The sequence below is a fragment of the Enhydra lutris genome, unplaced genomic scaffold (assembly GCF_002288905.1).
Source record: "Enhydra lutris kenyoni isolate GAN:26980312 unplaced genomic scaffold, ASM228890v2 scaffoldscaffold19, whole genome shotgun sequence".
In the NCBI taxonomy this organism is placed as follows: Eukaryota; Metazoa; Chordata; class Mammalia; order Carnivora; family Mustelidae; genus Enhydra; species Enhydra lutris.
Window position 1 is genome coordinate 8,053,840 of NW_019154103.1, and position 21,656 is coordinate 8,075,495.

Here is a 21,656-nt window from a genome sequence, read left to right on the forward strand (position 1 = left end):
CACTTAACATCTTTTCAACTTCTTCAGGGATTTCCACCCCCACCCCCACTCTCCCTAACGTAAACACAGATCTCTCAGCAAGTCATTTCTCAGACCATGTCATTCCTAGGGTAAAAACAAAACAAAACAAAACAAAACAAAAAACTAAATAAATTATAATAATATGTTGTCTGGGTGGTGTACTTGTCTGGAAATAGTAGTTATCCTTTGCTAACAGATTCTGAGATGATAGTAGTCAGTCGCTGTAGGGACAGTGTGTAGGTTTTTTGTTGGTGTTGGTGTTGTTTTTAAGTTAATTTTTCCCCCTCTGATTGATGAAGACCTTAAAACTCATCAGTAGCAAGAAAAAGTTCTGAAAAGCTCTTCTAGATTCTAGAGACCTCCCTCCCCAGAGAGATCCCTTTCCTCGGGCTACTCTCTTCCTTTTCAGAATATTTCCACTTAACAAAAAATTTTAATTTTTGGTTGATAAAAATTTCCATTTTTAAGAATGCAGCTGTATAACAGACTGTTATCCCAACAGTTATAAAACATTAGAAAATATTTTGTTTTCTCAAAGTAACGTTCTTACTCTGCAATATGAGGCTTTTGCCTCTGGGTTTCTTCTCCAGTTAATATAATGCAAAACCCCTTCAAGCAGAAATAAGGCTGGTTAAAACTGCTTCCAGCCAATATCCTAAACTCTGCTTTTTTGTAGCATTGGAAAACTTCCTTCACCTCTTTGGTCCTCAGCCATGTGATCTGTGAGTGCAACTGCAATTCTCAGGTCTGTGAAATACAAGTGTAGAGATCTAGACTGTGAGTTTGGTTAGCTGCCAGCTGTGTGACTTGGGCTAATTGTCCTCATCTTCGTCTTTTACCATTTCTATGTTTAAAGGGTCCCTTAATACCCATCCCACCCACCTAAAAAGAGCAAGGAGGAGACCAAAATGGAAAGTCAACCTGAATGCGCTTCATAACCAGCACAATGGCACATGGAGGAAGAGGGATGAGGGATAATTGGCCCCTTGCTCCTTTTTAGCGTCAGCATACCCTCCGAGCTCATTTCAGGCTTGATTCCTCCCGACACACATGGGCTCCACATCCTTATCTGACGGTTGTTCATGCTGGTTTGCACCTGGAAATGCTTTCTTCTCCATCTCTCTACTCGATTCCCAACCTACTCTATAGAATGCACTCTTACAAAGCCATCTCTGACTACCACAGCCACCACTGGTCTACCTGCCCCTTCGTTACTTACTATACTTAGTCATATCAACATTTAATTGTCTCTCTTTCACTCTGATTTCTTTCCCACACCTTAATGATGGATAATAAGTAACTTACCCACTTCTTCTTCTTCTTCTTCTTTTTTTTTTTTTTGGTATGTTGTGAGGTGGCATGCAGAGAAGAGTTGCTGCCTGCCCCTCGTAAGTGATCTGGGAAAGGCTGTCAGTCCAGGAATTCGACTGGGTGGGCGAGAAGCTGTGTTAACCATTCAGTACTAGCTTACAGACTGGGAGTTAAAAAACAAAACTAACCATCCTCCTAACACAGATGTATTAGATAAAGAGAAAAAAAAAAGACGCTAAAACTGGGTTTTTGCATCCATTTTTCCTAAGATAGGTATAGTTCTTCTTCATACTCTGAAGATATGAGAAAATGGAGGTCTGCATTGTCACAACCAGCTCTTACATAATTCAGAGAGCTGGTATTCCAGTGTGTTGGGGTTTTTATTTTTTTACGATTAAAATGTGAGAGTAAGAATATACAAATACTCACTCCAGCAGATACCTATTGAGTTCCTCTTATATACTGAGTCCTAGGCTAGCTGCCAGGGATGATAAGCAGAAAGACATGACCCTGGCTCCTAAGAATGCCCCTAGTCCACTGGAAAAGACAGACAAGAAGATTCAGGGACAGAAGGTTGTGTGCTGTGGCAAAGGTGTGCAAAGCAAGCACGTGGGAAGGTTCGTAGAAGAGAAATGTGAGTGGAGTCGTGACAAGCTTAGGATTTAGCTAGGTCAAGAATGCAGGAAAGCCCTTGAAAATGCATGGGGAAATGGTCAGGAGTGAGGCTGGCTAGCAGAACTAGTGAGATTGGCTAGCAGTCTGGAGGAGATCGATTGCCACGCTGCGAATTTGTATTTGGTCTGAAAACCAGAAAGAGCCACTGAGAATTCAAGTAGAGGAGGTGAAGTAATCACATTTGCATTTTAGAAAGATCCTGTATCTTTAAAATGACAATTGCATATAACTAACCACACATGTACTTTGTCAGTTTTTTCACCAGCAGGTTCTGGCCCACAGGCTTTAGAAGGTAGGAGTGGGGGAAGTGCTGGGAGTATGCCAAGGACATTTTTCAGTTTTTGCCCAGGATCTTCCAAAACAAAACTGCCAGTGTCCTGAAAAGCCTGAGTCTTGGCTATGTTACCTGGGGCAAGTCACTCCACCTCTCTGAGCCTCTCTTTCTGAATGTATTAAATGGAAGGAAGTGTATTAGATCATGTAAAATCCAGTTACTACTTTATGACCTATATATATGTTTTTATGAAATAGGATATGTCTGGGAAACACTCCCTGCATGTCTTCTTTATTCTCACACTACTACACTCACAACATTTCTGACTCTAGATGTGTGGGTTTTTGATACAACAAACAATTCTGCAGTACCAGCTGGGGTCCTACAATTCAGTTCAGTTCTGACACTATCAATCTGAAGGTAGGATCAAATCCTGTAAGTTAAGACTTAAGTCCCACAAGACTGGCCCACTTTAAGACTCCAGTCACAAGTCCCAGGTTGTGAGCTGTATTTCTAACTGACCAATTATAAACCAGCATTACCATGACCCCTCCTTGGGTTCAGTAATTTGCTAGAATGACTCATAGCATTTAGGGAAACACTTATGTTTACCAGTTTCTTATATAACAAAGGATATGCAAAGAACACAGATGAATGGATACCCGGATGAAGAGCTACACAGGGCAAGATCCAGAGGGTCCCAAGTACAGGAGCTTCTGTCCCCATGGAGTTGGGATCCACTACCCTCCTGGCATATACATGTGTTCACCAGCCTGGAAGCTCTCTGAACCTCAGACTTTGGGGATTTTTTTTTTTTAAGATTTTATTTATTTATTTGACAGAGAGAGAGAGATCACAAGTAGGCAGAGAGGCAGGCAGAGAGAGAGGAGGAAGCAGGCTCCCTGTTGAGCAGAGAGCCCCATGCGATGCGGGGCTCGATCCTAGGACCCTGGGATCAGGACCTAAGCTGAAGGCAGAGGCTTTAACCTACTGAGGCACCCAGGCACCCCAGACTTTGGGGATTTTATGGAAGTGTCATCACATAGGCATGAATGCTCATTAACTCTTCCTGGAGGATGAGGGACAGGGCTGAAAGTCCGAAGCTTCTAATCAGAGCTAGGTCTTTCTGGTGACCAGCCCCCATCCTGAAGCTATTCAAGAGCCCACCAAGAGTTACCTGCTTAGAGTAAAAGACACTCCCATCACCCAGGAAATTCCAAGGGATTTAGGAGCTCTGTGTCAGGAACCAGAATCAAAGGCCAGATATTAGAAGAGCTGCTCCTCATGCTCTCATCATTTAGGAAATGATAAGGTTTTTAGGAGCTCTGTACCAGGAACTGGGGGCAGAGGGCAGAGACCAGTATGTGTATTTTCTATTATTTTACAAATACATGGGGGAAAAGCGCATGGTAAAGATATTATTGTTTTCTGAAACTTTGGTTTCAGATATATTTACACATCTGTTTATATGGGTATGTGTGTATTTGCACACGTGCATACTAGGTGGTAATGTAAATATATTTCTAACTCCAGGGAATGGGGATTTGAAAACTGATGGACAAATAAGATCCCTCCCAATTCTAAGACCCTTTGATTCCTCCCTTATACTGCTGGCCAGTAAGTTGCTTAGGGTTGTTCTAGAAGGATATAGGCAGTACTTAACTACTATTGTGCCCATGGCACTGAGATACTTAAATATGCACATAGGTCCTTTTATAGGGCTTGTCTGTAAAAGTGCTTTCACATTTTTATTCTTAAATGCTGTAGTGTTCCTTCAAACAGTACTGTAATGCGAAGTCCTTGCTTTTAACTTTTGTGTTGTCAATAGCAACACCTACTGGTAAAAGAGCCCAATTGCAAGTATCCTGTATTCTAGACTTAAAACTGAAAGTGATTTTAGGTATTACTAAGTCCCATTTGTAAATTATTAAGAACAAACTGGAAACTCAGATTTTTTTCCTACACTGAAATACACTTTCATTGAGAATAAATAAAACATATGGTTGCCTTATGATTTCTTGTATTTCTTTGAAGCTTTTCAGAAATCACTGTTACAGCTGAGGCAAAAAATTAACTAAGCATACCCCGATAGGTTAACCTGGAAATCATAGGTCAGTATATCTCCAGCCTTTTGTGCATTGTAAATTACAATACACGTTGCATGCCAGATCTTCAGAGTTTAGCATGATGCCTGGCACGTGGTAATACTCAGTAAATCTTTGTGGAATGTTTGGATATGTGGCTGAATGTTAAGCGCGGGGAAAGATCTGGTGATCTTTCTGCAGGCACCAGGAATTGGACCTGCTTTCCTCTTTTGAGAACCATGACCCACTCTTTTCTTTGAGAAGATTTCTTTTCCCTGGCACAGCGGTGTCATGGGATGTGTCTCCTCCCCCCATTTCTTCAATAGATTCCGAGAGAATAGCCAGGCCCTTACCTGCTTATTAATAGGGAAATGGCTAAATTAAATGTGATGCCGTATGGCAGTTAAGGGGAATGAATTCACATAGGCAGTTCTCATAGATAGTTGAGTTAAAATAGAAAACAGAAACTAGATGATAAATATGCATGCAACTTAATACTATTTATATAAAAAATACACCAGTACCACACATTTTCTATAGTACCTATTACAGTATATGTATCTGAAAACATTGAAAGTGATCTAGAAGGACACACCAAATTTGTAAGAGAGGTTACCTCAGAGAGTGGAGAGTGAGAACTTGGATTGAAAGAAATCAAAGATGTTGGCTCTTTTTATAATGCTACCCTTATCTAGCTGTAGACTGTGAAACTAAAATTCATTTTTAGAAAAGATTTTAGTCCTCATAGATAACTTGGAAGCCACAGAAACATTTGAAGGAGAACATTTTAAATGTGCCTAAGAGTAAATCACCCATGGGTAACTGCAGTTAAATTTTATGTATTTCTTCATACTAGTTTAAACATAATTAATTAGGATCGTTCCGTATATGGTTTTACATTACGATTTTTCCCATTTAACATTATATTGGCAGCATTTTCCCATGTCATGTTGGAGAACAACTTAAAATGACTAGTAATCTTCTATATCAAAATGTCCCAACTAGTTCTCCTATTGTTGGACTTTTAGGGTGTTTCTAATTCTTCACTGTTTAGTTAGTATACACTCATTGAGCACTCAACCTCGTACATGGTCAGGACCTGTGCTAGGGAGATAGTGGTCCATAAGGTAGATATAGTCCCCCTCTCAGAGAGCTTCAGAATGTAATGCAATGAGAAATGTGTGCAGAAACAGTTGCTCACATTTGGTTTCTTTAGGTTATACTATTACAAAGGGAATGAACAGATCAAAGGATATGGAGTGTCTTTAGACTTCTGATTCTTGTCGCTAAATTGTTCATCAGTAAGACTATAGGGATTTACATTCACAGCAGTAGTCTGTATCTTACCATTTCCTAAAATCTTTGAAAATAGTTTTATTTTCCTTTGCTTTTATTATGGAATCAAGCATTTTTCTCTTCATGTCTTGGTAAAATTTGCATGGATGCTCAGCTTTGTTTCTTCCCAGTATCTATGCATTTCTCAGTGCCGCTACCGCAAGTTTTCCAGCTTCTTTATTGTCCATTTTATTGCCCCAAATCCCTGTTTTTTTACTATCAGAGCTGACTGTCCATCTATTGGTTCTATTACAACTAGAAAGCATAGAGTTAAACAGTTAGGATTTGTATGTAATTTTTAAAAAATATTATGGAAAATTTTATGTGTACTCAAAAGTATATAATATAATGAACCCTCACATACATCAGAATCAGAATCTGTAATTACCAAGATTTTTGACATATTTGCTTCATTTAACCTTAACTTTATATTTGCATAAATATTTTAAAGAAAACTGCAGACATTATGTCATCTGTTTTTATAGGTGTACACTAAGTATTTTTCATTTGATCTGTTCTGACAAGTTTTACATCAGTCTTAGATGTTAAAACATCTTTGGGTTCTTGTCCTCTGCTCTTCTCCTGTGGTAGAGCTTTGCACCCTCTTTCAGATTTTGCCTTTGCCAGTAACATTGGGGAACTTCCCTCTAAAATGGCCCACTGTTGAACCCTCTTATACTGTTAGTAGGAATGCAAGCTGGTGCAGCCACTCTGGAAAACAGTATGGAGGTTCCTCAAGAAGATAAAAATAGAACTACCCTATGACCCAGCAATTGCACTACTAGGTATTTACCCCAAAGATCCAAATGTAGTGATCTGAAGGGGCACCTGCACCCCAAAGTTCATAGCAGCAATGTCCACAATAGCCAAACTGTGGAAACAGCCAAGATGTCCATCAAAAGAAGAATGGATAAAGAAGATGTGGTGTATATGTATATACACACACAATGGAGTATTACTCAGCCATCAGAAAGAATGAATACTTACCATTGATTGACATTGACATGGATGGAACTGGAGGGTATCATGCTAAGTGAAAAAGTCAATCAGAGAAAGAGAAAATCATATGGTTTCACTCATAAATGGAATATAAGAAAGGATCATATAGGAAGAGAGGGAAAACTGAATGGGAAGTCATCAGAAAGGTAGAAAAACCATGAGACTCTTAACTCTAGGAAACAAACCGAGGTTTGTTGGAGGGGAGATTTGTGGGGGGATGGGTTAATTGGGTGATGGGCATTAGAGAGGGCACATGATGTGATGAGCACTGAATGTTACACACAACTAATAAGTTATTGAATACTACATCCGAAACTAATGAGGTACTATATGTTGACTAATGGAATTTAAATAAAAAAAAAGTGTGCTTTAAGAAGACCTCAAAAAAATGGCCCACTGTTGCATAATTAGGTCAGCTGGTACCATCAAAACAGAATGTGAACTGTATATTCTGCAGCCTGGATCCATGTAGTTTCACCACACTGGAGACATTTCATAAACGATGTCAAACCATAGACAACTTCTTGTGACTGTTCTCAACTGTGATTAAAACAGACAGTAATGTAATATGTGACTAAATCTGCTCACTGCTGTGTAGATTTAAACAATAGCTGGTTTCTTGTGAAGGTATGCCTTTATAAGTCTGAAAATGTATGGAACCTATTTTCAGAAAAATGTGTGTGTGATATATGTAGGTGTGTGTATGTATACACACAACCATCCCTGATGTATATCAGAAAATTCTGCATACATGGGGCACCTGGGTGCTGAGCTGGTTAAGCATCCTACTCTTGATTTTGACTCAGCCAGCTCATGATCTCACAGTGGAGCCTGCTTAAGATTCTCTCTCTTGGGGCACCTGGGTGGCTCAGTGGGTTAAGTCTCTGCCTTTGGCTCAGCTCATGATCTCAGGGTCCTGGGATTGAGCCCTGCATCGGGCTCTCTGCTCAGCAGGGAGCCTGCTTCCCCCTCTCTCTCTGCCTCCCTCTCTGCCTACTTGTGATCTCTGTCAAATAAATAAATAAAATCTTAAAAAAAAAAAAAAGATTCTGTCTCTCCTTCTCCCTCTGTCCCTCCCCACCCAACCCATGCATCCACAAGCACGCATTCTCTCTCTTAAAAAAAAAAAAAAGGCAGGAAATTCTGCATACAGTTGCAGGAGGTACCTAGACCCTTTAAAATCTATGAGACAAATCCTAGATCAAGAATCTTGGTCAATAAATTGCATTCACAATGGCTTTCTTCTATTAAACACACACACACACACACACACACACACACACACACACACATATAAATATGCAGGCACACACGCATGCATTTATGTCATGGGCAAGGAAAAGGAGAGTATAGTGACAGAAAAAAAAAACCCTAATTATAAGCATTTAAAAATGTATAAAATACTGAAGGGACAAAATCAATTATTGCATATAGAATTAAAAGGGTTGGGGAAAAAATGGAACCTACTGGGAACCTGAAGAGGGGGGAAAGTGGTCCTACTTACCTGTAAATGTGCACAAAACAGCACCTGAAGCTGTCAAACTATATAGAAAAAAAAGTTTAAAGACTTATAAGAAGCCTGGATACATTCACAAAGCTGATGGGGAAAAATGATATGACAAAACAGTCTATTTCGTATCACCGTTTCCAAAGCAGGTGTTAATGGACAAAACATGTTTCAACAAGTAATGTTTCTCTCAACTGTTCTCAGCTGTGATTGAAACATTATTTAAAGTGTGGCTTCCTTTGCCCACTATTGTACAGATTTAAACATTAGCTGATTGGTTATAGGGGTAAGGAAGCATAATAGTATTTTCATTAGCATCTAAACTTACTTGAAAATTTGGTTACGTTCAATATGTCCTACCTACTCTTTTAGCCCAGCCAAGTAACTTGACCCCTTGTTCCGTTTCTAATGAAACACCGCAAGAGATTTTAGAAAGCTAGACTTTAAAAAAAAGAAGCAAAACCAACTCATTGTGAGTAGATTAAAGAACAGAATTCATGTCAATAACTTATTACCACAAGTAATCAAGCAGCTCACTGCTAAGTACTTCTCTGTAAGCTGTGAAGGGGTGATCCGAGGCCATGATTTCCTCCTCTCCCTCCTGGGAGAGCAACTCTCCTTGGTACTTGAATTGCTGTTTCAAAGCTTCAGGTTGTCTGGGAAGCAGAATGTGTTAAAGGAAGGGATCGTGATGGTGCTCATTATGTCTGACTAAAAGTCCAAGGTGCTGGGTGTGAGGGGCCCCTCTTTTTTGAAGATACACACCATATATTAAAGGCTTGAGTGACAACCTCAATGAGAGGGCAACTGTGCATGTACAAATTTGGGAAAGTTATTTATCTGTGGCTCAGGGCTCCCTTCAAATGTGACATTCTAACGATGACTTTCTCCTATGGGACATTTTATGCTCACAAAATTTAATGTTTTAATGCTTTGGTCTAGAACCCCTGTGGTCACGTTTTCATGATAATGTTTAAAATCCACTTATTTTCCTCACATACTAACAAACATAATAACTTCAGTTTACCAAGTAATATGGCCGGAATTGTGCTAGAAACTAAGAATGCTCAGTACAACCTGCCAAGACAATCCCCCAAATATAATGTCTTAAGAAATGTGAGCGAATACTTGAATGATCCATTTAAACAGATTTTATAGGCTAAAATAAAGATTATACAAGCCACTGTTAGTGAAAATTTTATAGTGATATGGTAATTTACGATCTTGGTCTCTTTTCTTGACTGTGCTAAGCCAATAAAGAAACGTTAGCTACTTGGACAACCTTGAACCAGACTCCAGGAGTGTTATCCACAGCATGGCCATTATGACCACTAAATCCTGCCACCATATGTCTTCCTAGAGTGAAAGAAGGAAAGTCATGTATTTTGGAAGAGGATCATTTGTTTCCTTACTTTTGAGATTAGAAAGTTCTTTATGTACTTTTGGTAGTCTATTGTTGGGTATGTGACTTGCAAATATTTTTGTCTAGACTGTGGTTTGTATTTTCATCCTCTTAATAAGATCTTTCAGAGTAAAATTTTTTAAAAGTCCAGTGTATCTTTTTTTTTTTTTTTTTGTGGAAGGTACTTTTGATGTATTGTCTAAAAGCTCTTCACCTAATTGTAAGTCATGAAGATATTCTGTTTTCTTCTACAAGTTTTATAGCTTTACATTTTATTCAGATACTATGATCCATTTTGAATTAATTTGTTTAAGATGTGAGATTTAGGTTGAGGTCCATTCTTTTTTTGCAAATGAAAGCTGGTACTGTTTATTGTAAAAACTATGTTTCCTCCATTGAATTGCTTTTGTATCTGTCAAAAATCACTTGGTCTTGGTCTTACCTGTAAAGTCTATTTATGGATTCTATTTTATTGATCTGTGTCTGCCCCCCTTCAATACCACATCCTCCTGATTACTGTAGCTACAAATTAAGTCTTAAAACCAAGTTTTGTGATTCCTCCACCCTTTATTCTTCATTTTCAGTATTAACTATTCTAGTTCCTTTGCCTTTTCATATAAATTTTACAATTAGCTTTTCTATTTCTTTTTTTCTTAAAGTTTTTATTTGAGATCGAGAGAGCACATGAGCAGGGGGGAGGGTTAGAGGGAGAGGGAGCAGCAGACTTCCTGCTGAGCAGGGAGTCAGAGGACATGGGGCTTGATCCCAGGACACTACTCAGGTGCCCCAGTTTTTCTATTTCTATAGGAGGGGAAAAAAATCTGCTGGGATTTTGTTTAAATTTTGCACCCGGGTGTCTATTTTCTCTGACCCTACAGCCTCCATGTGTAGTCAGGCACAGCTTAGGACTGGGCACACATTTCATGCTAGAACTAAGAAGGGACAACATGTCATAAAGGTGGTGGGGGATGGGTGAGAGGAATACACAGGAGACAGAATGAGCCATGAGAAGGCAGATTTGTTTCAAAAACTGGGGTTAGGGACACCTGGGTGGCTGAGTCGGGTTAAGTGTCTGCCTTTGGCTCAAGTTATGATCCCAGAGTCATGGAATCGAGCCCCACATCTGGCTCCCTGCTCTGCAGGGAGCCTGCTTATCCCTCTGCCTGCTTGTGCTTGCTCTCTCTCGACAAACGAATAAAATCTTAAAAACAAAACATTGGGGTTAAAACAGTCGCAGGTAGATTTGTGTCAGTCTGTCAGTCACATAACTAATGGACAAGCATCCAGGGTGCACCCAGCAGACAAGTGCAAACCACTGTCACAGGATGTCTTAACTCCTAGGTGTGTTGTTCTCTACAGGTTTGGCTGAGGTTTCAGCAGAGCCGGAAACAGAACATACTGGAGAGGGGTGGGTTGGGTGTCGGTGCCACCCCACCCTTTAGCCCTGTCCAAGCCTTCTCCACACTGCATGGCCAGGCAGCACCTCCTAGCTCTCCACACTGCAGCTGACCCAGTGCTGATACCCAGGTATGGACTCTTGCGGCCCTTGGGGGTCTCTTGCAGTTCAGGCCTGGGGGGGGTGGTGTGAGACCCAGAGATCTACTGGGTTGGGTCAGTTATGTCCACCCAAAAGCATCTGGTCAGCCTTTGAGAGTGACTTAACCAGTATCTGTGTAACTACATACACTAGTAAGCCCTGGAGTAGAAACCAAAAACAGCCCATCTTATTACCACATATAAATGTATCAAATTAACATGTACTTCTTAAATTTATATATACAATGTTTTATGTCAAACTTTAGTGTTTCAGTTAAAAAAAACAGCCACTCTCCATCCTTGTGGAAAGACAAATCACAACAATCATTTGTGGGAAGCATAAGCACCAAGTGTGCCATGTTTGGGGATCAGTGAAGTCTGAGATGGAAGCAGTAGGTGACATGAGATACCTCCTAAAACTGCACAGGGAATCCAAGTTTGAGCAAGGGGAGAATATTGCTGGACCAGGTACCAGATAGAACACACATTATCTCCTGGGCTGTGGAAAGGATCATGGTCTTGACCTTATGGCATATGGAAAGCCAAAAAAATTCCATTTTCCAAGATCCTAAACATAACCTAACACTAGGCTTTGATCAAAGAGAAAGTAACTCACCTTAATGCTGCCAATAGCAGTTCCTTTGATCACTTTCAAGAAAGACACTAAATTTTGGACATGAGATTTTTACCATTTTTCTCCTATGGAAATTTTGAAACAATTTACGGACAATACCAAAAAAGATTCTTAACTTTAGACAACAAACTGATGGCTACCAAAGGGGAGGTGGACAGGGGAAGGGTAAAGTGGAAATTAAGGAGTCCACTTGTCATGAGCAAAAGGTGATATATGGAACTGTTGAACCACTATGTTGCACACCTCAAACTAATGTAACACTGTATGTTAACTACTGGAAAAAAAAAAATTTATGAACAAACCCCATGTACCTAACACCCACCTTCCAACAATTATCAAGCTACAACCCTTCTCCACTGTTTCTAACTAATTATAGATACTTTGTGCCTTGAAATAAACCTCAAGGTCAAAACTTATCAGTTAATGAAGTCAGGATAAAGAGCATTTAGGTAATCTTTCTATAGCTTAACATCCTTCCTCTTGACAAGTTTTTCTCCTGGGCCTTAATTTGCCAGGTTGTACACTTCCATTAACTCCTATCTGCTCAATCATCCAGTGCCTTTCTTGCTGTCATAAACACAGAACTGGAACATGGATTGTGAACCTTTACTCAAATACCAAAGCAGAAGCAACTTGAGGGTGGTATCTGTCATACTGCGTCCCCAGGGAAATTGATCCCAGGATGTATGTTACCATGGTTTCCCAACATGATTCCTGCTTTAAGTGCAGTGAGTTTATTTAAAGCCTACTATCCTGCATTCATTCCAGATTACTTACCATTTTCTTTATTTCATAGAGAGAATAACTATGAATCCCATTTACTCTAGAGAATTCTGAATTCATGATATTCCCAGTCTCCTAAAATGTCAAGGCATATACTGCATCTCTGCAGTAAGGAAAATAAGACACAAAACATACTTCTGGCTTATGAAAATTTATTATCACGTTTTTACAATCAAAATTTATGACCTTGGTCTTTCCTTCTTGCCTTTGTACAAGGCCAAAAGAGAGACATTGGCTACTTTGACAACCTTAAAGCGAACTCCAGGAATGTCACCGACAGCATGACCTTTGCGACCAAATCCAGCAACCAGAACTTCATCATTTTCCTGGAATAAAATCAACAATTTACTTCTGCTGTCACTGGCAATCACTAAAAATATCCGTTCATTGTATAAAAAACTAGGAAAAACCATCACAGGAACAGAGACACTTACCTCAATAAAATTCAAACAACCATCATTGGGTACAAAGGCTGTGATTTTCTTGCCATTCTTGATCAGCTGGACCCTGACACACTTCCTGATGGCAGAATTTGGCTGCTTGGCTTCAACCCCTCTAAAACACAAACAGCACAACACAGTGAGCCGCCTTCTTGAGAAGCGATACCTTTTAGTTAGGCACAAACAATTTATTAGACATTATACTGTTTCAGCCTTTTCAGTCTAATCCTAAATTGGCAAACTCGTGTTTATCAACCAAGCTTTTCCTCAGTCTGCCACAACAGGGAAAACATCTGGCCCCTTTACCGGCTGTAAAAAAAATATGTATCAAGAAATGGAGCTAGAAAGCTTGGATTCAAATCCTGACTGCTGACTGGAGCCTTAAACATGTCTAACCTTGGGCGAGAAACTTCTCTTTATCTTAGTTTTCCCAAGTAGAAAGATGCGATTGATTTCAAAGGTTAAACGGTTGACGGTGCCAATCGCTTAGAACAGTTCCCACACATTTTCAGGCTCATAGCGTCCCTTATTCATTACGGTCACTTTTCCCGCCCTCAATGCAACCCCAAATTCATTACAAGCTAACATTAAGAGATTAAAAACCTTACTTACCTAACCCCCAAACCCTCATGTTACCACCTTTCAGACACTGCTACAGAAAGACCTAGAATTTACATCACCGCTTCTTCCAATGTGTTTTGTGTTACCATAGTAAAATCAACCTCGAAGGAACAAACGGTGGCCTTCCACTTACACTTTTTCCAGCACAATTCCTTTTGCATGGGAAGCGCCTCCAAAAGGGTTGGCCTTCAGGGCTGTGCCCAAATGGGCTTTCTTGTACTGTTTATCATGCCATTTCTGATCTCGTCGGTGGCTGCGGAGCTTCCTGGCAGTACGGAGACCGCGACACTTGCCTGAAAGTCAAAATCCCTTAGTGCCTCCGAAAACACCCCAGACATATTTTACATCTTCTAAAACCCTAGCCTCACCGAACTACAAGCCGATAGGCTCTTTCTTCACTCCTTAGCACATGGCCCAAACCTCCAAGTTTCCCTCAAACCAAAGGAGACGTTGACACAAGCGAACCACTGGGTGCATTTTCCCCAAAGAAGGAGCCTCCTCATTAACGCTCCCGGTCAGGACTGCCACCCAACCTCCCTGATAAGGCGAACTCCGCGGCCTTTGCGCCACACCGGCCCCTTCCGCACCCGGCCATGTGCCTGCGACAGGGGCGCTTCCCTGACCTTCCCCATCGGGTCTCCCGGGGGCATCCTCCTCACCGCTCTGTTCCTTTCCGCCCTCCCGTCTCCGAGCCCCCGAATTCGGCTTGTGGTCCCCTCAGCCCGACCCCGAACAGCTCACCCATCCTGCCGGCGCCACTGGCCTCAGCAAAAGAGAGAAGCAGAGCAGGAAGGAGCCACAAGCCACTGCGAACAAGCTCCGCCCAGCCAAGGACCCCTGCAGCTGTTTGCGCAGCGCCTGGTCCGAAACTGCCCCCCCCCCTTGTTTGAAAACGACGAGTTTGCGCCACTTTCCAGACTGCTTCTTATTTAATTTGTGTGAAACTCAGTGTTACCTAACTTGCATTGTTGTTTATTTCGTTTTATGTCAATACTAGAGACAGAGGAATGTGGACTACCAATCCCAGAACTCTCTGCATGAGATTCGATCCAGGCGCAGGCGCTCTTGGCAAACCCACAGGGGCGGGGCTTAGTGGCGCTAAGTCGGAGTGAAGAGCGGTGACTAGTGCGTGTGTGTGGTAGAGTTGTGCAGTTTTGTTTGTAGTTTGGAAAGTTACACCTCTGAACCTTAAACCTTACTCACGAGCCGAATCGTAAAATGGAAAAAAAAATACTGAGGGGATATGTTGTAGTAATTGGAGACAAACCAAGCCTAAAACCAAAGCTTCCACTTATGGGTGGTTGTGCGAAGTTGGGCGATTCATTTAAAATTTTAAACTGAGGTTTCCCTGTAGAATGAAATAGATTTGAGAGATTTCTGGGATTTGGGTCATTATACAACATTTTTTAAAAATGTTTTCTTCGTGCCAGGCGTTGTTCAAGGCTCTGGGGTCACAGTAGTTAAAGGAGAGTAAAGAGGTCTGTTTTTATATTCTAGGTGCAAGATGGCAGAAAAAAATATGTGTTATTTAAAGATAATCAGGAAAGTTTTAAATACTGATAAGGGTTATAGAGAATATAAAATTCGTTAGGTGACAGTGACTTGGGGATGGGCGTGGCTAATCTGGAATAGGGTGTTTTAGAAGCCATCTCCGTGGAGATTACATTTGAGCTGAGATCCTAAAGAGAGGGAGCCAGTTAGACAAGTATATGGGGTAGAGCTTTCAGGAGGAAGGATTCTCAGTAAGTAGAATGGGCTGGCACTTTTCCAGAACTGAAGGATCAGGGAGGGAGGAGCTCTGAGTGAGGACCAGTGTGGCACTAGATGAGGTCTGAGAGGTGCACAGGGAAACGAACGTCATGGTAAAGGCTTTGTTTACTCTTTGTGTGATTGAATGCCATTGGGAAGTTTTGAGCAGGGTACTTCTATAGAATCGCTCTGGCTTTTGTGAGGAGAATAAGAGATGAATCTGTGAGGCCAGTTGAGAGGGTGTTACAGTACTCCAGTTGAGATATAATGATGGCTTAGATTGTCAGGTGGAAAAAAAGTGGGTAGATAAGATAAATGGTTGAGCCAGTAGGATTTGCTGAGGACTGTAGGATGGGAGATTGGAGTAATCGTTTTCAGCCTGAGCAACTGGGTGACTTGTGGTGTTATTTTTTGAGTGGGATATACTGGGAGAGGGACAGTTTTAGAAAGGGAAATTTAGAGTTCTGTTATGAATGTGTATGTTAAGTTTGGGATCCTGTTAGACATCCAGGTGGGAAGGGAAGTAAGTAGTTGGGTATATACATATGGAGCTTAGGGTGGTCATCAGTGAACAGACAGTACTGATAGCCATAGCCCTAACTAAGTAAGATCACTTAGGGGCTGACTATATGTAGAAGAGAGAAGGGTTGGAGACCTGAGCCTGGGCAAAACTTAGTGATACAGAAGAGAGAGGCAGGTGAAGCTAAATAGTCTACAAAGTAGACAATGCTGTACTCTAATCAACACCAAGTGGAGAAATAGAAGTGAGCAAGTGTGAAGAGGGGGTAGGATGAGGACTGAGAATTGTCTTGCATTTGGCAATGTGGAGAATATTGGTAATTTTGTCAAGTGGGGCTGTGCAGTGGCAAAGATGAAAGCCTTATTGGATTGGAGCCAAGAGAATATGGTAAAGAAGGAAGTGTAGACAGCAACTGTAGACCTGCTTTTGAAAGGAATTATCTATAATCTGCAGAGAAAAGAGGTTCTGTCAGGAGGAGGCTTAGTTTGTGGAGTCAGGATGAGTTTGTTTAAGATGGCCAATTTTATGACATTTTTATAGGGGATTGTTCCTGGTAGAGAAGAAAAAAATGGGTAGTTCATTAGAAAAAGGGGATAATTGCATAAATAGGTGCTTAAGGAGACTAGAGGGGTGCCCAAGTAGAGGAATTGATTTTAGAAATAATAACAGTTTATCTGTAGTACTAGAGAAGGCAGAGTATGGAGTACAACTATAAGTAAATTGGAAGGTTTGTTGATGGGGAGATGTGGAACTTCTCTTTTGATTGTTCTTTCCTTGAGTTCAGCAACGTCATCTGAAAGAGTAGGGCAAAGATGTTGGAAGAGAGAGGATATGGTGTGAAATGATCTAGAATAACACTATTTAAATAGTGTTATTTAATACTTATTATATGCCACATACTGCCTTACATTTATTGACTCATTTAATTCTTAATAACACTAAAAGACAGATACTTTTATTATCCCTGTTTTACTGAGGGATAGTGCTTTAGTCCATTCAGGCTACTCTAACAAAATACTGTAGACTGGGTGGCATATAAATAAGATAAATTTATTTCTTGTGGTTCTGGAGATTGGGAAGTCCAAGATCAAGGTTCTGGCAGATTTGGTATCCGGTAAGTGCTTGCTTCTTGTTTCTTTGACATCTGTCTTTGCTGTCACCTCAAGTAGAAGGGCCAAGGCAGCTCTTTGGGGGTTCTTTTTTATTTGTTTGTTCGTTTGTTTGTTTTTCCAGTTTTATTGAGATATAGCTAGCATATTGGGGTCTTTTTAGAAGGGCCCTAATTCCATTCATGAGAACTGCACCCTTCTGATTTAATCATCTCCCAAAGGCTCCAACTACTAGTAACATCACTGGAGAATAGGTTTCAATTTATGACCTTTGCCTCCTCATCTAAAAGTGCGGGAGGATAGTCTGACAAGACAATATAGGAATGTTGAACAGTTCTGAGGTCCCATTTGACACTGTAGTTAGAAAGCTACGTCAGTCAGTATGATTTTGTGCATTCTTCAGATCCATCCAGTATAATGACTTAGTAGGTGGAGAGTTGATTTTAACAGAGCTGGCAGTAGAATCTAGTCAAGTCAATGTGATGGAGGAAGGGCAAGGGAGTTGAGAGTGATTGCAAGGGAAGGATTTCAGTGAACCATGAGACTGAAGCTGGAGGAGTAAAGAGCCAGGAATAGTCAGAACACTTCTAAAGACCTGGCCCTACCAGAAAGGAGAAATTTCTATGAAGCTAAATAAGATAGTTTTAGTACAGAAGTAGGTCAGTTGACCAATGAATAGAACAGAGAGGCCTGCAAGAGATTCATGAATGTAGAATATTCTTAAATAACAGAGTCAGATTGTCAGATCAGTGTATAAAGGGAAGACTGATGGAGCTGTGCAAAATCTGGTTACTCAGAGGAAATTGGGTCACCATGTCAGGCTAGAAACAAAATCAACTCCAGACAGATGGAGGACCTACATGTCAACAACAAAAATTTTAATTTCTTGATAGAAACAAAGATGAATATCTTCATGAACTTGGGAAAGGAAGATATTTCTGAACAGGATAGGGAGAAATGAATTACTGAATTACCTATAGTAAGGGATAAGGAAGGACTCAGCTGTATTGCTTAGGGACAGAATTTGGAATAACTGTGCTACTATAGTGTTTTTTGGAAGGTATTTTTAAAAGATTTTAAAATTTAATTTAGAGAGAGAGAGAATCTTAAGCAGGCTCCAGACCTGGTACAAAGCCTGACACAGGACTTGATCTCACAACCATGACATCATGACTTGAGCCCAAATCAAGAGTTGGATCCTTAACCAGCTGAGCCACCCAGGTGCCCCTCTTCTGAGTTTTAATAATTGCTTCATAAAGTTGTTCAGACTTTCTGTTAAGTGTGAATATATGAATGCTTATATATGCTATTGGGAGGTTTTTAACTATGAATTCAGTTTCATTAGGAAATGTAATACTATTCAGGTTATTTATTCTGAGTGAGTTTTGGTAACATGTACCTTTCAAGGAAAGTGTCCATTTTGTCTAAGTTGTCAAATATATGGCCATAAAGTTATTTTTAATATTCTTTTATAATCCTTTTAATATCTGTAGATTCATAGTGATGTCTCATCTTCCATTCCTGATACTGGTAAGTTGTGTCTTCCCTCTCTTTTTCTTGGTCAGCTAGAAATTTATTAATCTTGTTGATCTGTTCAAAGAACCAGCTTTTGCCTTAACTGATTTTCTCAATTTCTCAGTTTTCAGTTTTATTGATTTCTGGTCTTTTGTGTATTATTTACTTTCTTCTGCTTGCTTTGGATTTAAATTTGCTCTTTTTGTTCCAGGTTTTCAAAGTGAAAGCTTAGGTCATTGATTTGAGACTTTTGTTCTTTTCTGGATATTTAATGGTATAAATATCTAAGCACTGCTTGAACCGCATGCCAGGAGTTTTGGTATGTTATAGTCTAGTTTTTTGTTTTGTTTTGTTTTGTTTATAGATTTTATTCATTCATTTGAAAGAGAGAGAGGAGCTGGAGCAAGAGGAGGGGCAGAATGAGAGGGACAGGCAGACTCCCTGCTGAGCAGGGAGCCCAGCACATGTCTGATCCTAGGATCCTGAGATCATGACTTCAGCAAAGTCAAATTCTTAACCAACTGAGCTACCCAGGTGCCCCTGTTATATTCTAATTTTCATTTAATTCAAAACATTTGCTAACTACTCCTTAGAGCAATAGATTATTTAAAATTGTGTTTCTTAATTTCCAAATATTTGGGGACTTTCCAAATATTTGTGTTGCTCATTTCTAGTTTAATTCCATTATGATCTAAGAACAGATATTTTCTTTTACTTTTAAAAAATTTTGTTGAGGTTTGCTTTATACCCCAGAATATAGTCATACATGATGTATGTTCCATGTACACTCGAAAAGAAAATATCTTCTGCTGATATCGGGAAGAATGTTTTATGAGTGTTAATTAGCGCATAGTGGTTGATAGTGCAATTCAGGTCTTCTGTGTCCTGTATTCAAGATGATAATAGTGATGAGAGGTGGGGGGGGTGGGGGATCATAGTTGGATGTTGGGTTATGGTTTATTTTACGTAGTGAGTTTAATTATTAATTATTATAAAAACAAAAAACAGGGACGCCTGGGTGGCTCAGTTGGTTGAGCCACTGCCTTCGGCTCAGGTCATGATCCCAGCGTCCTGGGATCGAGTCCCACATCGGGCTCCTTGTTCTGTGGGGAGCCAGCTTCTCCCTCTGCCTCTGCCTGCCACTCTGTCTGCCTGTGCTCGCTCTCTCTCTCTCTCTGACAAATAAATAAATAAAATCTTTAAAAAAAAAAAAACAAAAAAAAAAACAAGGCAAAAACCAATGGTTAGAATGCGTTATGAATGAAGGATTTTGATTATGCTGGCTAAGAAAAGGAAAAAAAAAGAAAAGATCTCATTTTTGTTTTTGGACCTTTGAGTTTTTCATTTCCTGATAAAGCATTTATTACTTAATTTGAAGCCTGAAAAGAGAAGGAATTTTCTTTGACCTTGGGTCTAAATTTCTTAAAAGGGCCCTAAACAAGAATTGGGTTTAGGAATTAGAGGGGAGAAAAGAAGGCTGTCGTGGCTGAAGCATAGCAAGTCAACAAGATAATAGAGGCAGGTAAAGTTAGAGACTTGGACAGGACAGCTCAAGTCCAATGTGCAGGCCAGGATGAGGAGTTTGCACTTTATTCTGACTATGATGAGAAGCTAGCCATTGGAGAGCTTCAAGTAAGAGAGTGACAAGATCTGATCTACATTTTTTTTTTAAAAGATTTATTTATTTATTTTAGAGACGGAGCACATGCACAGAGCCTGCAGCAGGGAGCAGGCGGAAGGGCAAAGGACCAGGGAGAGAGTGGGAGAGAAACATATTTCCCACTGAGCTGGGAGCCCATTGCAGGGCTTGTAATGAGCTCATGACCTTGAGTTCATGACCTGAACCAAAATCAACAGTACACGCTTAAGTGACTGAGCCACCCGGGAGCCCTGATCTGACCTACATTTTTAGAATATCACTGTGCCTCCTCTGGAAGAGCACTATGAAGGGGCAAGAGAACACTTGGTTTATCCAAGGAGGGGACTGACACAATAGCACTGTCTTGGGAGATGAAGAGATGTCATAAAATTCCCAATATAATTTGGATGTAGATCGTGATGGAAAGAGCAACATCATTGACATCACCAGTACCACCATCTGTAATAGGTTTTAAAAGCTATTTAGGTGCCAGGCATAAGACTTCACATGCCCAATTTTTTTTTAGTCTTCAAAACAACACCTGTGTGGTAGGTGCTATTTTTAGCGCTGTTTTACAGAGAGGAAACTGAAACTTAAAGAAGGTAACTTACTTAACCAGAACATGTTTGTTCATTTCCAGATTAGTTATAAAAGCAAAATCTTGATTTTTAAGGAATTTAGAAAAAAATTGTAATGAATGTTAAGTAAATAAGGCACAAAATTAATGAAAATAATTTTCTACCCAACAAAGTATCAGGAAAGGTAAAGGATACATTCTTCATATTACCTTATTCTTATTATAAGTTATAACATGATATCTGTAGGTTGTTAGAGGTACGTGAAAACTGATAGACACTTTGTTATGAAAGAATTGTGTTTGGTAGTTCTTGAAATGTTGGGGAAGTAGGGATAAGAGGTAGAACAAGCGTTTCCCTTTTCTAGTATTTCCTTCTGAGTAGAAGGAGTTAAATTAGTATAACTCCTTATTTCTCTGCCAAGGTACCTATTCTGTGCCAGCTAAGGGTAGCATCTGTGGTAAATTATGAAAATAGTCTAGGTATGTTCAGCTTTTTTTCCCTTTTGGAGACCCAGCCTCTCCATAGAGTATACCTTTCCCGTTTCTTCTGTGGTAGGCCTTTCTTCCTTCTTGAGAGCCCATGCTGCCATGATGACAGTCATGTCCATCTTCTGCAAGAGGGGTTTGGTTACAATACATTTTGTTCCTGAACTAAGCTTTGTCTGCTTTCTTGGCCTTTTACGGTAAAGAGGGGGGTGTTTTGGTTGCCACTTGTCTTACCCCTTGTTTTATTTCTCAGTTGATTTAGCACTCCGATGGGGCAGAGAGATATTATTGTTTGACTTATCTCAGAGTTCCCCCACCCCCCTGAAGAAAAAAGAAAGGTCTTCATAAATTAGATCAGTTGATGAGATTTAGGTCACAGATGATGCTGATTCTTTGTACTGTATGAGAGAGAAGTTAGCTTTTGGGCGAGAGCAGCCAA

General features: G+C 40.2%; 1 protein-coding gene across 1 annotated transcript; it reads right to left on the reverse strand.

Moving 5' to 3' along the window:
* Positions 1-12,696: 12,696 nt before the first annotated feature.
* LOC111148316 (ribosomal protein S23) lies at positions 12,697-14,463 on the reverse strand. The gene is made up of 4 exons (XM_022504816.1): positions 14,364-14,463; positions 13,756-13,915; positions 12,996-13,116; positions 12,697-12,887 (listed from the first exon to the last, which is right to left on the reverse strand). The coding sequence occupies exons 1-4, from the start codon at positions 14,365-14,367 to the stop codon at positions 12,741-12,743; spliced, it is 432 nt and encodes a 143-aa protein (XP_022360524.1). The 5' UTR covers positions 14,368-14,463; the 3' UTR covers positions 12,697-12,740.
* Between the last annotated feature and the right edge of the window lie 7,193 nt (positions 14,464-21,656).

Coding starts and splice junctions, on each gene's coding strand:
- LOC111148316 (XM_022504816.1), bottom strand. Junction 13,117..13,755: donor GGAATTGTGCTGGAAAAAGT/GTAAGTGGAAGG, acceptor TTTGTGTTTTAG/AGGGGTTGAAGCCAAGCAGC. Junction 12,888..12,995: donor GTTGTTTGAATTTTATTGAG/GTAAGTGTCTCT, acceptor ATTTTATTCCAG/GAAAATGATGAAGTTCTGGT.